Genomic DNA, 16394 nt, shown 5'->3' with positions numbered 1-16394 from the left:
ATTTGGGTTGGGGGGGGTTGGGTTGGTTTTTTGTGTGGGGTTTTTTTGGTTGGGTTTTGTTGTTTTTTGTTTTTTTTAAACACAAACCTGTCTAAGCTATCCCCTCATTAACATACTGCCTATTGAACTAAATTTTGGTTATCATATGAAGCAGCATAACTACTACTAGACTGGCATCCATTTTACTATACACCATAGTTTTAAAAGCCCTGCCAGAACCTGCTTCTTGAAGAGGGCAGGGTAATCTGCTACAGTTAACAGGCCATTGTAAGAGTCCACAGTTACAAGGCTAAGGACTCTGATCATTCTTGCTAGTAATGCCTTGAAACATCTCCTTCTCGTTTCTTCAGCTGAAAAAAATGTAAGATACTGGTTGGCTCAGAGAAAAACATCTCTTCAAAAGTGTCACTGGACTTTACTATCACAGATACAACCAGTATTGCAGCAAAACACACCTCTGTTTTGTGGGAACATGTTCGTATACTACACACCTACCACTGTGTCTCATGCCTATATTTAACAGATTTATACACCTATATTTGACAAATTTAAACAGCAAGATCGAAATACAGGAAGTTGATAAAAAAAACTATTACTTGAGCAACATACACTCAGAAGCTTATAGCCTTAGGAAAGGCTGGTCCTCCAGCTATCCCAATAAAAAAAACGAGTAATGAATATGCCAAGTATATACAAACCTCCAGGGAATTTGTCAAATAGACAATATTCTCCATGAGCACTGCACGTTCATCAAATTCCAGTTCCAGATCAAGAACACGTGAACCATTCTTCTCCAGATTTTCCTGTCGGGGGGGGGGAGAAAAAAAAAAGGATTAAAACCCTCCAAACGCTGCAAGTAAAACGATGCTTCAAAATGGCAAACTATCTACATTAGTCATGAAAAGAATAGGCTTTTAAATATGAGAGCTCTCTGCTGGCACAACATGCTAACGCAGGAGCAATAATTTTCTTGTAACAGGGTTTCTCCTACAGGGAGTTAGTGACACTGATGGGAGGAGTAAGAGCAATTAGAACACATTTTTAATACAGAATTGAAAAGGTGTTTGACATTCACAGTTATTTATAATCCCTACTTAATGCGCAGGTTGAGAATTCACAAAATAAGTCAGCATTTCAGTGGTATTTCACAGGAGGAAATCCAGTCTTATGACCTAGTTTAAAATAAAGGACAAGCATACAACAACTGGACATGTTCACAGCAGTTGTAAAACAAGTTCTCTGCAGGGAAATAACAACTACTTTATATGTTAACATAAAAGTAACTTAATTAGTCCAGAAAACCAACAGCAACAGTCACAAGAGACGAAGTATTAAAGGCAATATAAAAACCATGTGAATTTTTTTTTTTTTTTAACTAAAACAGAACTTCCTCTTCGGAATTTAATCTCTCCCTTTCCTGCTTTCATATGCTGAGCCAGCTGTCTGCTTTGAAGCTCTGCTTTGCCAGACTCAGCATGGCTGTGGTTTCCTGGTTTCCTTGTCAGTTTAATGTGAAAGACTCCCTACATTAACACTGAATTGCTTCCCTTTGTAAATCAAAGTTTCTTCTACATTTAAGCTCTCCTTTGACGAATAGGAAGCACAAGCAGAAACGCTCCTTGTACACTGAAATTGCTGAATAATTGGTTTCGGAGAAAAAGAGGCTGATGTAGGAAGTCTGAGCTCAGATGTTTTTATGTATTTATGTGAAATTGCCTACTGCTCTTTAAAAGTGAAAGGATCGATTATTCGGTAAGCCTCAGCATGCTAACCCATCCCCTGCGTGCGCGAGGATCACTAACTATTGCCAGACTAAGGACACCAAAAACCAGGGATGTTCCAGACCTAACACACTTGTAGGATTGAAAGCTTGTCTGACCTTTTCCAACTGTATCAGTTGATCTAACACACCACTACATCTCTTTACAAACTTCACTTATACAGGAAGCTTCATAGCTGCTTTGTGCTCTCTGTTCCTCTGAAGGCTTCTGAGCTACCATGAAAAGGAATAATTAGAATAACCCTAGAGAGAGGGCGAAAGAGCACCTCCATTTATAAAATATGACAAAGCTTACAAATAGAAGACATTACATGCATTTTAAAAATCAAGCCAAAGCTTAAGGAGAAAGAGTAATATTTTTACACTCATTAAGATTTTGTCCATTACTAATCCCTCTCAACTTCTACAGATCATGAGTAGAAGTCAAAATGGTTTTAAAAAGGGGGGGCAGAATAGCATTTTTTTTTATTTAAAATTTTGCTTATTCTTTGCTTCTTAAAAATTCAATACAGCAACTAGGAAGGTTCATCTGCAACAGCAAGCACAAAAAAAATTTCTTTAAAAAAATGCAAGCCATGATTTTCATAGCCTTGCATGACTCTGGGAAAATAATAATGTTTTTATCACTAATATTCTGATATTTCATAAGAATGATACAACAAAATTCGTAATTCCATGCAGGGCTCAGAACAGTCCCTCTTCCCCTCCCTTAAATGTAGTGCAATCAATTATCTCTATCCTTGTTCTCAACTTTCAAACGTTAAGCGTTTTTATGTCTCCAGAGCAACACCTTATTCTCATTTCAGCACTAAAATCTGGAAAAGTCAAATACGATGCAATTCAGATGTAGAGGAATCCACTTGTATTTGAAGCAGAGATTGTATAACCTGCAAAATACACAAACTACTAAGCCTCAACTAGACCATTAGTTCACTTGGGCCAATTCATGTGGAGACATTTTTATTGTATCTTTCTTCCAGAGATGTCAAAGAAGTTTATAAACAAAAACATGAAGATCTCAAATAAGCAAGGGGCAGGATAGAGACTGAAGTCAAAAGTTAGTAGAAGATCCAGGAATGAAATAAAGGAAACAACAATACCCGTGCACAAAGTTACAGATTATCGTTGCCTTTGTCTGACACGTTTCATTCACAAGAGCTTTTCATATACAAGAACTATCCCTCTGACACTTACCTTAATCATAGCAACAAAAGGCATGACCTTCTTCATATACTTCTTCAGCTCTGGCAAGGAGTTAAGCTCACTGGCAATTACTTTATTATCTGGCAGTTGACCTCCACTGACCTAAGACATTGATGAACATCCATTAAAAAGTATAGGTATCATTAAAAAACTTGCCCTGTAATATCATATTCCCTTCGTGCTTTCCCATAAATACCAGCAAGGTTTGTCGTCATCATTGATTCCACATATAATAATTTTCTCATCCCTTTGAAACATTATAAAAGTAAATTTTTAAAACTTTGACCAAAAAAAACCCCAGATAACTACTGCCATTCAGGCAACTCAGTATTATTCTGCATTTTTTTAATTATTATATCCAAAATTTCGATATTTGCAACAATCCTATTTAGTGCATCAGACCAAACAGCAGATTTTAACACTGACGCAGAAAAAAGCCTATAGAACGCCCAAAGTTTAATACCCCGAAAACAAATTTCACATGAGGAATATTGGTTTATCTCAATGCCACAAGTTGGAAAAGTCACAACTCTCTAATCTATCAGCTACAATACTGATTTGTTCAAGCTGAGAAGGATGGTTCATTAAGATGCCAAAAGCCACTCTCATCAGTTTCCCCATGTCGGAAGCACAGATTCTTCTGCTTTCAGAAAAGCTTATTTCTTCTACATATGACTGACGTATTCAATTTCAACATATTTCTTGTAATATCACTGAATAATATACACCTATTCAAGGACCAAAACAACACTTCTAAGCCCACTTGCATAGCAAGGCCGCATTAATCTGTCAGTCAACAATGTTTCCTCAGAAATATACTTGGGAAGAATATTTTAAAAGCTATCCACTTGCAAATGAAAAAATAACAGAACATGGGCCACTTTTTACTCAGATTGTCAAAAACCAATGAAATCATACTGTCAGATCAATTACCTTCCTTGGGACATTTTCATTAAGCACCAAAATTTATTGGTCAGTTGTAAAAGCATGAAGAAAATTAAAACTATCTTGCTTTATACTTAAATAATTTGGTAACAAATTACAGCTTATAAGCTTTTTACAGATAGAAGAAAGGACCCCACAAAAAAGCAGGTAAGCAGCCAAAGAAAGATGAAAGGATGACCACCTGATAGTGCTTGCGTAGAACTGATAAGGTGGTGTGCTGCCAAGGTGGGTAGTTCTTTGCCACGTAGATGGTACAGTGAGAAGGCTTCTGGGAAGGTTCTTTAGTACTTTTCTAAGGAAACAAAGGAAAAAAATTAGGAAGGAGTCCTGAGGCAATACAGAATTATTAAGTACGCACACTTATAAAGATGATCTAGTACACTTCACCTTTCCTTTCACAGGTGCCATGTAGTTCTTGAGACGGAGTCGGAGGTCATGAGCTGCTTCCATGAGGTACTGAGAGGAGCGAATTAATACCTCATCCACAGGACCTGCTGTCGGCCATGAGGCTCTCATGATGGAATCAGGCTTTGAAGAAAGGATGAAGTGACATGCACTGAGATGAAAACACATCAGTATCTGGTGGCTTTTCAACCCATAACAACTTGACTGGAAACTGGAGTTTATACAGTTTGAACCTCAATGAGTACCCACCTATAAGTAGGTTCTAAAGGAGTAAGTATACAGCCAACAAGCGTTTATTTTCAAGTGTGTTAAGGACTATACATACACCTGCCATATAGCTACGTATCTTCATCTACAAGCACAAGGCACTTAAAAAAGTTTCATGCATAAGTGTAGGAATATTGCATTATTTGGGTTAATTTTAGATCACCTCTTTGTGAGCAGACAACCAAAGTGACTTGTATTAAAGTTGCATATATCATCACAGTAACAGGCTAACTCTGTATGTTCGCTGTCCTATGGACAATAAGCTACTATGGCTCTTCATATTAAGACATATGTTTCTTCTACTTCCATATGAAAGACATCCTTAAGTCTGATACGAGCCTTACTAACAATCAGTAAAAGCTTAAATCCAAATCAAGTGACAAAACTGAAACATAAGTACCTTTCCCAGCAGTGACCAAATGTGCTCACATAAGTGGGGACAGATAGGAGCCAACAGCAGAGTCTGAACTTCAATAAACTGAAACACCAGCTCTCTGTGCATTCCTTCTATTGCCAGCTCACGATATTTATCTTTTGCTGCCTGAAACACAGCCAATGCAACCATCATTAACACACTCCAGCTGCCATGGAGAAACACTTAGAAGAAACCACACACAATTCTTTGCTCTAATATGCCTTTAGAATGTAAGCAGCTTAGAACTCAATAATGGATTATTACAAGAACTGTATTTTCCTGAAGCACCTGAGTGTGCATCTGTCAGTTGGCCATTTGATTTTTGCATTAATACGGTACTTTAAAAGTGTTTATTGGCACAGACATAAAAGACAAAAATATCCACAACTGTGTATCAGGTACTATCATCCCGAATAGCTTGCATAAAGATACTAGTAAGTACTAAGAAAAAGGCAATGAATATGATCTATCGTTATACATATAATTCAGCCTACTTAATCACATTCCTGAATACCATAAAGGAGCCACATAAAGGAGTCTCTGTAATTCATTAAATGAAGTGGCATGGTTCCGCAGACACTCTGGAGACATGGTTTATTGAATATATCAAAAAGCACTCTGCTTCCAAACAATTTTGTTGATGTATTATCTGGATTTCTTATGCAGAGTGCCTTATTACAAAGGAGCTAAAGAAAGGAAACACTCTTTTTAATAGTGTCTTTTTTTAAGCAGCTTTTTGCTCATATTAGTTATCAGGACTATTTGCAGCATCACAGTTGTCTTCCTCTAGACCTTTATAAAAATGACACAAGCAGACCTTTATAATTTCAGATTTATTCCATTAAAGTACTCTTGTTTCTTGGCACAATTCTGATTCCAATTCAGCTGTATAATTAAGGATCAGAGACATCGGGATCAAAAGAAATCCACAAAGTAACAAATACAGTGTGTTAGTTTCTTACACCTAAAAAGATACCTCCTACCTGAAATTCAAAGAAGCCAGTTTTCAGAGCTTCCTTAAACATCATCTTCTCATAATTTTGGTCTGTCTTCATTATGCCTGCACTCATTTCACTAAGGGTGAAGGGAAGTGAAAACATCAATATTGCATAGTCTACCCCACATAATGGCATCACTGTATAAAACAACATTATCAATGTCATCAGCACAGCACAATCACATAACCTATTCTGTAATGTGTTTTGTTTTACGGAATTCATTAATTTGTAGGAAAAAAAAATAACTAGAGATGGTTCTTGCAAGAAAAAAATGGACCGAAGTGTATTATTAGCCTTTGTACAGTACCTGGCGAAGACTCTGTCATTGAAGGTGTTGGCAGGACCACTTCTTAGACTGCCTCTGTTTGCAATCATCTCCTTTACCCACTCCACCCATGTGTAGAGACGAAGAATACCAGCATCAGCCATGGCTTCCACGAAGTTGGCATCTTCAACAGTGTCTCCAGCATCAGCCAAGGCTAAACGCATGCCTGAAAGAAACTGGATCAGCTAACATGGCTGGCATGCAAATTAGCTGGTAGATATAGATGCAGGAGGCATGGGACTCAAAATGAATTACAACTAACTTTTCATTAAGAGTTAATAACATGGAAAGTGAATTTACAAACTGCCTGGCCAACTAGAGAGAGATGCCTCAAAGGATGCGCTTTACCCAGGAGAGGTACACTGCCCTCCTTAGGAAGGAAACCAGAAAGACACCAAGAAACAGGAGACTAGTACAATCACTATCCAAAAACAAGAGCATACAAGAAGGAACAAGGGCATGCACGTATACACACAGTGTGCATCAACAGCATGTCTCTTATGATTTTTTTAAGTGAATGTGGAAGAACGAAATAGGCACCCTCTAGGAGGTCTCAACACCAGGAGCAGTTCTTGGTTGAAACAGGTGTTGTGCTAACATGCATCCCAATTTTCTAAATAGAGTTCAGCTTTTCAAACAAGAACAGGTGGTAAGCAGTAGATTTATTGCAATTCATTACTGCAATAAACGCACTGCTCCTTTGAGAGCAAAATACTAATTTTAGTCATTTTGACATAACTGAAAACCAGATGCAGGTCAGAACATACTTACCGTCTGCAGAAAACTTGTCAACAGCTTGAGTTAGGGTAAGAAAGTTGCCTGTAGATTTAGACATCTGAAAGAAATAGAAGTCTTTGTTTTCTCACACATCCATTTTGTTGTTGGATAAGCAAGACAGATGCAACAAGGGTTTGGGCAAGCCATTGAGAAAGTTATTTTCCCATGAATCACAGCAAAAGCAATTTAGTAGATCTGAGCTAGTTCTCACAGGAAAAGCAGACTGAACTTTGCAAGCACTCATCTAACTCCTGAATGTTGAACTTGTCCTGAGACTTGCACAAGTTGTTACTACTAAGGTCCATATACACCACAGCTGCAGGGAAATGGTAGCTGCCTTCTGCATCATTTGGGTTCCACCCCAGACTTTGCCAGGCTTTGAAAAACAGGACAACTGGTACCAAAATTTAATTCCAGAAATTACCTAAATTAAACTTAAATACTACTTCAAAATTGGCATTTTCAGCTCATTCTGCATTGATTTTTCAAGAAGGACTCTGGTGGGGGTTTTTTGCTTCATATTGGACAGTCTCCAAGGCCTAATTCCTAGGTTCAGGCACTTTTAAATTCAATTTCAGAACTTGCATACATTAGCAAGTTATTGGCACAAACTTTTTCCTCTCACTGCACCTACTCCAATGCTTAACAAAGGTAAAATTTAGTCAAAAAAAAAAAAGATTCTACATTCTATATTACCCTAAAACTCAATAGAAATGCACTGATATCTTTACTAAACTGGTGAAGCCATACAAGAGCTAACTTAAGAAAAAGTGTTAGATAGAATTGGAGGAAGGGCAGGTCTTTACCCCGATGAATGAAAAACTGGAAGGCACCAATGAAGAAACTAGAATTTTCACTATTTCATTATTTCCTCCTCTTAAATTACGAGAAGGATTTTTCCAGTCTGGCTGGCAAGTGCCTATTTTGACAACCACAAAAGCCACCTCACATATGAAGCCTTATTATACCTTTTCAGAATTGAGAAGGAGATGTCCATTTGCTCTCACAGCTACTGGCCATTTTTCTCTGTTTGAGGACAAGATACAAAGCATTTGGTAAAGTAAATACATTTTCCCTTTAAAAAAAAAAAACACACACACATTTTATGTTCCGGTTTGGGATGAACACCTTAAGTGGAATTAAAAAAAAATACCTATGGGGTGTCTTAAAAAAATTAAGGAGTGTCTTTGAAGATGGAAAGAACTACAATATAAGGGTTAGGGATTATCACTGCTGAAATGCAAAGCAGGGAGTATTGCACCTACAGTTATATCCATTTACCTCACCTCCTTCTATTCAGCTGCATTTAATTTAAAGGCCAGTGATTGGCATTGCCCAACAGCACTTGATAGAGCTAAGTCCCACAGATCTCTACCAATGGAAGAAGCAGGTATCAAATTCCCCACGACCATCTTTACTATACATGAGAAAACAGCTCTTTCTACATACAGTTTTATACAACTCTTAAATAGAAGTTCAAGGGAAAGCAAACATAGTATCTTAATGCACAGAACTACATCTTTCTAAAAGCAGCATATGATCAGCAAAGATTCTCAACCTGTACTGCATAGTCCATGGGAATATGTATACACTGTTTTAACAATCCTTGAGAAGTAATTAGGAAAACTTAATGACAATAAAGTTACTTAAAATCCCAGTGCAGGAATACAATTCAATACTAGAAAATACACAGGAGGAGATATTTACAGAAGAATTTGACTTTTATAAAAGAGGCCAATGAAAGCTGAAGATAAAATTTGTTCTCTACTTTTACACATTTGCTTCTTCATGTGGCTACCTAACTGAGCATTTCATGCCTCCATAGATAGCTAAAACAAATGAAAAACAGCATCAAACACCACAATTCCAACATCGGCTGCATTTGGATTTAGGTCTAGATGCTGCTACTCTTACTATTGTCTCCACTCCCAAAGGAAGAAAAAACCCTAAAGATACACCAATGCTGTTTCAATGTTTTTTTACACGTATCCTCTAAAGAAGCACCAAGCCAAGGTACTGTTCAGTTAGGACATATAAATCCTTAGGTTTGCTCTAGAGCTGATTGAAACTGCCAAGTCAGTGCTAGAATTCCAGTGTTTAGGAGAAACGGGATTTCAGGAAGTCATATTACACAGTCAGATTTCAGTTTTGCTTTAAACAATGTTTTAGAATTTGTATGTAAGAATCTTGCATCTTAAAATCTTTAAAGGATTCTGGAAAAAACGAGAAATAATGGTAAAAAGCCTTCAATTTCAATAACATCTACTATAGATAACTGTAACAAAGCCACAATCAGAATACATTTTTCAACCTAATTCTTAATGTTGTACAGGCCAAAAAAGCCGTTAGCAAATGTACCAGAACCACAAACTCTCCAGCTTTATCTCCTGCACACCTGTTTTGCATTCTCTCCAAACTCACCTTTGATCTGACCACATAGCCACATGATTATAGAGGTAGTATGACAGATGATTTGGAACAAGATCTTTGCCAGAAACTCTGAGATCCACAGGATACCAAAATTCAAACTCCTCCTTTAGCTTGTCCAACTTTTCTTTTGGAATCTCTGTTTTAGGAAATGGAGCTGCCTTGAAGAAGATGTAATCCCAAACTTCTTTACTCATTTGATGTGCCCTGTACAGAATTAGTCCCATATTGAGATGGCAGTAAAAGTTCCTCTTAACGCTCCACAGTATTTTGAATAAGACAGCTTAAAACTGTTGATTCATTCTCACAACATACTCCATGTGATAAGCAGAGCAAACGTGGACAAAGAGTATACAGGTACTTTGCCTAGATCAGATGAGCGAGTCCGACATCAGAAACAAAATCAGAACTTGGAACTGCTCAAGCCATGCCCTGCTTAAAACGCCCTTTGGTATTTCCCAATAAAGCATGAAGACTCCCATGAAGAAAAAGTAATTAATAATTAAAGCATAATCTTTAATGTCCTGGAACCCTGATTATTTCTTTTCCAAATGCCACCCCCCCACCCCCAGCACCACTTGTGACCTTAACTGAATACTGAAAACCTATTACCAGTACCTAAATTTCTCTGCCCTCCCTTGCACTGAGTCATACAGCCATTCCTTCTGGCTTCCACGAAAGTAAAAGAGCAGGAGTACAAGAGAATTGCTGCACAATTCAAGGTCACCTCCTACATGGAAAAATTAGTGTCTTTTCCCACTTTTAATGGAATTAATCCATTCAAAATTAACATTTACTATAAGACACATTTAACAATTACTAGAGGTAGAATCCACAATTTTGAATGAAAACACTGATGAGATGCAACTTAGACCCACAGTTCTGCAGCCACTGGCCTGCATTAAAAAAACATCCTTCTTGTTTCTACAGAGATTTTTATTCCTAGCTCCTTAGAATTTCACGGAGTCCACCAGATACTACCTGCATACATTTCAAATTAAGTAATTTCAAATCAAAGTTTACTATTTGTTAACATCTACTAAGGTGCTTTGGCCTGTATTATGCAGAGAGAAGAAGCATTCTGGATACAAAGTACCTCCAGGACATATTAAACAACTAGTTCAAACAATGGTCGATACCACCAGCCTAGAATGAAGTCTTACACGCACCAGTTTGCTGGTTTAGATCTGGTAGTTATTGTTCTGTGCTTTAAATTACTGTTGTGTGCTCTGACAGCTTCCATGTCTGGTGCCAAAGATCGCTGTAACCAAATGGTGACTGACATGACGCACCATAAATCCCCTTTTACTTTACCCCACAGAGTAAAAAGTGTTTGCTAACACTATAAGAAAGATGTTTATCTACTCACGTAAGAGTACACACTAAGGTATACACTTAATTACATCAAATCTATAATTCAGGGCTCAGGATGCTCACTTCAAAGTTTGTTTCCAGACATGACTAGTACATAGGTAGCCTCTCTGTAATTAGAGAGGTTTGAGCCAAAATTAAAACCTTGCCAAGACTTTCAGAACTATTTCTGTTTGTAAGAATCTTCACCTTGGAAATGGTTTTCAGATTAGCATTGAATAAGGCAAGTTCCAGTCCTGATGTGTAAACTACTCCAGAAAAGAGTTCATAAAACATGCAGAATTAGAGCATAAGATTCAAGGCAAGATTGGCAGTGTTTTTTTCAATTCCAGGTGAGTTGTACTATCTCAACTCTCTGATCTCTATCACTGAAAGTTCACAACCACTCCAACCAAGAGGTCACAGAGCAGTCTTCGGAGGTATTTTGGTACAAATGCCTTCTCCCTCTTACTTTGAAGGTTTCCACATACGAGTTGTGGATAAAAGATGGTTCTAAGCTTCTAAGAGAGTTACCAACTTTTAATACAGTGACAAAAACTAAGTGATAATCTTGCCCACTTTGTACATTGAAGCATACAATTTTTTATAGTTGCAAAGCAGTCTCAATAAGCAGAGACACTTCAGCAGCCATGGAAACCACAATCGCTCAAAGACACCTGGCCAGGACCATTTCAAGGCAAGTCAAACAAGTATTAAGAAAAGTGATTTACTCTGCATACAGTTCTGCTTTCAGGGACATTCCTCCTCTCTCTCTGGCCACCATACTCCTTTCGCTTTCCTTATTTCCCTTCTGCAGATTTGCTGTAACTTAGCTAACAGCAGGTTAAGTTTTAACAACGATGCTTTTTAAACACAAAAGCAAAGAATCAGCCTGCTTGGCAAGTCCTTGTCAAAAATAATTCAGGAGATAAGCACACCGAATTAAACAAGAAAACTCAATGATTCATTCTCCTTACCTGATGTCTAGAGGAGATTCTCCTTGGCCCCTCAGGTTACCTCCCTGTAACAGGTGAGCCACTGTGTAATAGGCCATGTAGATAGTCGAGTCAGAGAGAGACTCTATCAGCCACTGCTCATCCCAAGGTAATCGGGTACCTAGAAGAGATGGAAACCAGGTATCAGATACAGTCGGTATCATCCCTACTAACAAGCACGACACTCAAGCATACATAAGCAGTTTATGACTTTCAGTGGAACATTATAATATATATATACACACACACACAGAGGCAAGTACTCATGCTTATGCTTTTAAAAATCCTTTTTTTAAAAAATTCAACTTATGCATTTGAAAAAAATTTTTTTTTAAGAGAAAATACTTGCTATTTTTGTAGTCAGCTTCTCAGCACAACTGCCAAACAAACTTCAGCTCATGATCATTTGCTGTGTATTATAAAGCAGTTATAACAGTTGTCCCACGTCATAGGCTACACAAGATGAAGGCTAGTCAGAATTTAAGGAGAACACCCAAGAAATGGTATTAGTTCCTTCTCCTGAGGTCTCTTACAAATCAATGACCCAGGCAAAAAGCTACAGAGATGCTGCACAGAATCAGCGTAGTAATGCAAAAATAAAATTACCCTTGGCCACATGCGTTTTCAAGAAAGTGATCCCTTCTCTGGGATGCTGGGTCACGACGCAAATTGGATAGATCTGTTCTACACTTACCTATACTATATTTTGGATTCTAGATAGCACTTAAGCCTTCCAAATGAAGTGAAGAGTACCATCCTCATGAAACACTGAGTGGGAAAAGGAGTGTTTTGCCTACCTAAGCCATATGTCCTGGAGCACGCATGCTCTTGTAGCCAACCTAAAGTAGCTTCAAAATTTCTCCTAGTCTCTTCACAAAACCTGTAAGAAATAAGCTATTACTAATTACTCCTCTCAGCCCTCTTAGACCACCAGCAGCAGCAGCAAACAATCACTCTGCTTTTACATCTGCTTTTATAACTTACGTCTCTAGATGTTTCAAGCACTCTGATGCCTGTTTCTTCCAGTTCACTTCACCATAATCTAAATACCTACAGTCAGGAAAAGTTTATTGTAATAACGCAGTCCAGAAGTAGGATATAATTTGGCAGTAACTTTATAACTACAGCTTTACTTCACTTACCACTGGTCACAAAGGGCCACAACACATTCGTCAGCAGACCTTGATATAACTTGTTTCTCAGGTTCCATATAAATCATGGCTTCATCCTAAGAGTTGAAAGGGCAATAAAAGCTAAGATTTAAGTACTTAGCAAAGTCTTGAAAATCTTCACACCTTACTAAAAAGCATCCTCTCCATTCTAATCTGTTTTACAGCATTTAGTGCATGGCTTTCATCACTGCACAGGCTCTCTGCCTCAGTATTCACTTTAAAATGAGGGCAACGCTTGACCATGTACTTCTGAGGTATCAGTTCACATAATTTTGTACAGTGCCTCCATGCACGACGAAAAGGACAGAAGCACAAAATATTACTCGTTGACTACACCCCTACTGATTAAAACAGCTACTAGAAAACCCTGGGGGACAGAGGGAGGAGGGAAGGTAAAGAAAAACAGAACGGTGAGCTTTAATTCTACCTTCACAAACCACGTACTCTGATGCAGGATGAAGTGTTATATTGTAATCTGAACATAACAATGCTGCAACAACAAGGCAATATTGACTAAATAACTGAAGCCTCTCCCGCTTCCAGTCCTCATCAGGAAAATCTTATTAGAGAGATGACATGATCATTGTTCATTTACTACTCTTCCTTCTCTGCATGATGAACCCCAGAAATGGGGTGTTTGCATGGCACAGACATCCTTTACTGGTAGGCTTGAAAAAGATCGACAATTCAGATCTTACACTTTCAGTATCTTCCCAACTGTATCAAAGATTAAATCAGACCACCAAAATATTTCGTAGACAAGGTGATGGGATGAAGCAGGGAATAAGAGGTCTCTAATTAAGCTATTCATCCCACTTAGTCCAAGAACACAAGGTTCTTCTTTTAGCCGTATTTCATACTCTGTAGCACCACTCAAAGCACCACTAAGAGGACTGCAGAACCAAAACAGAGAGGTTTCTTCAGTAACTCGGCTACTGTGAAAAAGACAAAATAGATAAATTAAAAGAAGCTGCATGCATACTACCACATACATTATCCACCATCATCTTCTGAATATGTTTCTTGACATCTTGAACTTTTTGTCCTTTGAATCCATCCACCAACATTACCTGTAAAAGATCGGTCACAGGAGCTGATTTTTTTTTTTTAAATTAACAAGGAACAGGTGCAATAGCTCTTTAGATCAACATAAAGTAGCAGCAGTTACTGCAATCTTTGACATGCAAAAAATAGGAATACAGATTTTTTTTCCATTAAATAGACAGTCATCTTTACCCAAAATGAGTTTGTATACATGTCAGCATACACATCGGCAATCGAACACAGCTAGTCAGAAATAAAAATTGTTGCCAGTTTTTAAGAAAACAGCTGAGGAATACATCATAGTAAGCCATTACACAAGTAAAGACATAAAGGAGATTAAAAAAACACCCACGCCACACACCAACACACTGCTCTCTTCATACCAGTTTCCAAATCAATACTTGTAACAAAATTGATCAACTCCCCAGAACGTGATCACTTGCTTGGAAACCAGATTATAAGTCTCAGTTTGCAGTCCTACGTTCCTCCACTCTCTTTCTTCAGTTCTACATAACTCCTCCAACTGCAGAACCTGACTGCAGCAGAAGGCTAAATGAGAAGTGGTCTGGGGAAAAAAGAAAAAATCTCCTGCTTTCTTGCAGTCTTCTTTTTTTATTCTTCTTTATCTTTACCCACTTTTTTTTCTCCTCATCAAACTCAGCAAGAAAACACTTATCAAAATCTTTTATTACTTACTCCCTCATAAAACCCTCTCAGGTACACTTTCTCCTTGGCCTCAGCAAGTTTCTCTCTGTCATTCTGGCTCTGGATTTTGAGCTCATCACAGACTGATGGAGCACAAAGGTTGCCATAGCCTGGGATTTCAATGATGGGCACCTGAGAATTAACAAAACAGTGTCATATATTCAGTTCAAATTATCTCAGCATCATGAAAATCTACACAAAGATTTGTTTCCTGGATTTCACAAGCTTCACTAGAAGCAATGCATTGAACGAAACAGACAAGTATGTTTCGCTTGGTTTGCAGTCCCTAGGCTGACGTGGGAGTCTAAACCAGAGATTATGAAGGGGGAAAAAAGGCAGTCATTACTAGTTACCTGAAAGCGTTTGTCCTGCGTGATATCTTGGCCAAAAGCAGTATTAACCAAAGAACCCTAAAGGCAGCAGAAGCAGGTGCTAGGGCTACGTCAAACTTCTACTGTATTGTGCTACTCTGTGTGTAAATTTGCAGCATCTATTACTAATCAAGTTACGTAGAACTTAAAGTATTAGTGCAATTCCACTCATCCAATCAAAAATTCCTGGCAGTCCCCAGTGTGACTCCTGATCTGCCCTCCTACAAGCAATACCCCAGTTTTATCTCCTGACATGACACCAGTACCAAGCTGTACTGGTACTTAAGCTAGCATGTGGAAGCAAGGATAATGCAGAATATTGGGATGGCTTTACCTGTAACTTATGTTTTCTAATGAAAATGGATCCAGCCATGAGTCTGCATTAACAGTAAGGGACTTGGGCCCTTTGCATAGAACAGATAGAATAATAATCCAGCCATTAAGGCTGTACGTTTTAACCAACCAACAGGTTATCAGTATAATGATGCAATCCATTCTCCAAAATAGTAACTCCCACAAAAATTAATACTTTTCTTTATCTCTGAAGTATAGCATAGAATAACAAATCTTCGTTGCAACCTCTAACGGACCAAATATTACAACTACAGCAAAACATGAAAACTTTACTCTAAACTTTTCAGCTCTTTCAGCTGAGGAGGACTTTAAAGAGAAATTCTGGAAAAAGCATATACAGTTCTTGGCACATTCCTCATGAGTGAATACAAAATAATGTGTACTGCAGATGGACACATTTGGGTGTACTCACTGGTTCAAAAGGCAGGACCATTTCATCTTTGATGCCATACTTCACCCTCAAAGCCTTTGAAAGTTAGAGGAAAAAAAATGCAATATGGTTAGAAGAAAAAAAATGTTCTAGATTTAAAGGTTTTTATCCATTCACAGGGTCTTTCTCGTACATAGTATTTTATTATAAAGTAGACAAAGCCACTTCCCTGCCTTCTCACCACTTCTCACACTTGAGTTTAAGGCCCGTCTCATTTCCAGGTGATTGTCTGTCATCATTGTCTACATTTTTTAAGAGAGGAAAAACCATTATCGTTCTACCCTGAAAACGAGTGGGACAAAAATTCAATAGCCAGGGATAGCTGTTTAGACACTGATGTACTCTTGAAGCTGTAATAGCAACAGCTACTTTTAAGTCTCATCTGAAATTCATAGAGAGCTCTTAATCTCATCTCTGGAATTCATTTCCAC

General features: G+C 38.0%; 1 protein-coding gene across 1 annotated transcript in view; it reads right to left on the bottom strand.

Moving 5' to 3' along the window:
- Positions 1-16394, bottom strand: part of LARS (leucyl-tRNA synthetase) — a 32685-nt gene that overhangs the window by 5344 nt on the left and 10947 nt on the right. The window contains exons 13-29 of the mRNA XM_009331458.1: positions 15946-15999; positions 14800-14940; positions 14052-14129; positions 13030-13115; positions 12872-12937; positions 12685-12767; positions 11870-12008; positions 9537-9749; positions 8084-8141; positions 7110-7173; positions 6321-6504; positions 5999-6089; positions 5001-5141; positions 4316-4456; positions 4110-4220; positions 2975-3085; positions 699-803 (exon numbers count right to left, since the gene is read on the bottom strand). Of these exons, the coding sequence (XP_009329733.1) occupies positions 699-803; positions 2975-3085; positions 4110-4220; positions 4316-4456; positions 5001-5141; positions 5999-6089; positions 6321-6504; positions 7110-7173; positions 8084-8141; positions 9537-9749; positions 11870-12008; positions 12685-12767; positions 12872-12937; positions 13030-13115; positions 14052-14129; positions 14800-14940; positions 15946-15999 (1866 nt within the window). The remainder of the gene's footprint in view (positions 1-698; positions 804-2974; positions 3086-4109; positions 4221-4315; positions 4457-5000; positions 5142-5998; positions 6090-6320; positions 6505-7109; positions 7174-8083; positions 8142-9536; positions 9750-11869; positions 12009-12684; positions 12768-12871; positions 12938-13029; positions 13116-14051; positions 14130-14799; positions 14941-15945; positions 16000-16394) is intronic.

This window comes from Pygoscelis adeliae, unplaced genomic scaffold, assembly GCF_000699105.1.
Source record: "Pygoscelis adeliae isolate BGI_AS28 unplaced genomic scaffold, ASM69910v1 Scaffold108, whole genome shotgun sequence".
Lineage (NCBI taxonomy): Eukaryota > Metazoa > Chordata > Aves > Sphenisciformes > Spheniscidae > Pygoscelis > Pygoscelis adeliae.
The sequence above is the reverse complement of the archived record's forward strand: the minus strand, read 5'-3'. Positions and strand labels throughout refer to the sequence as shown.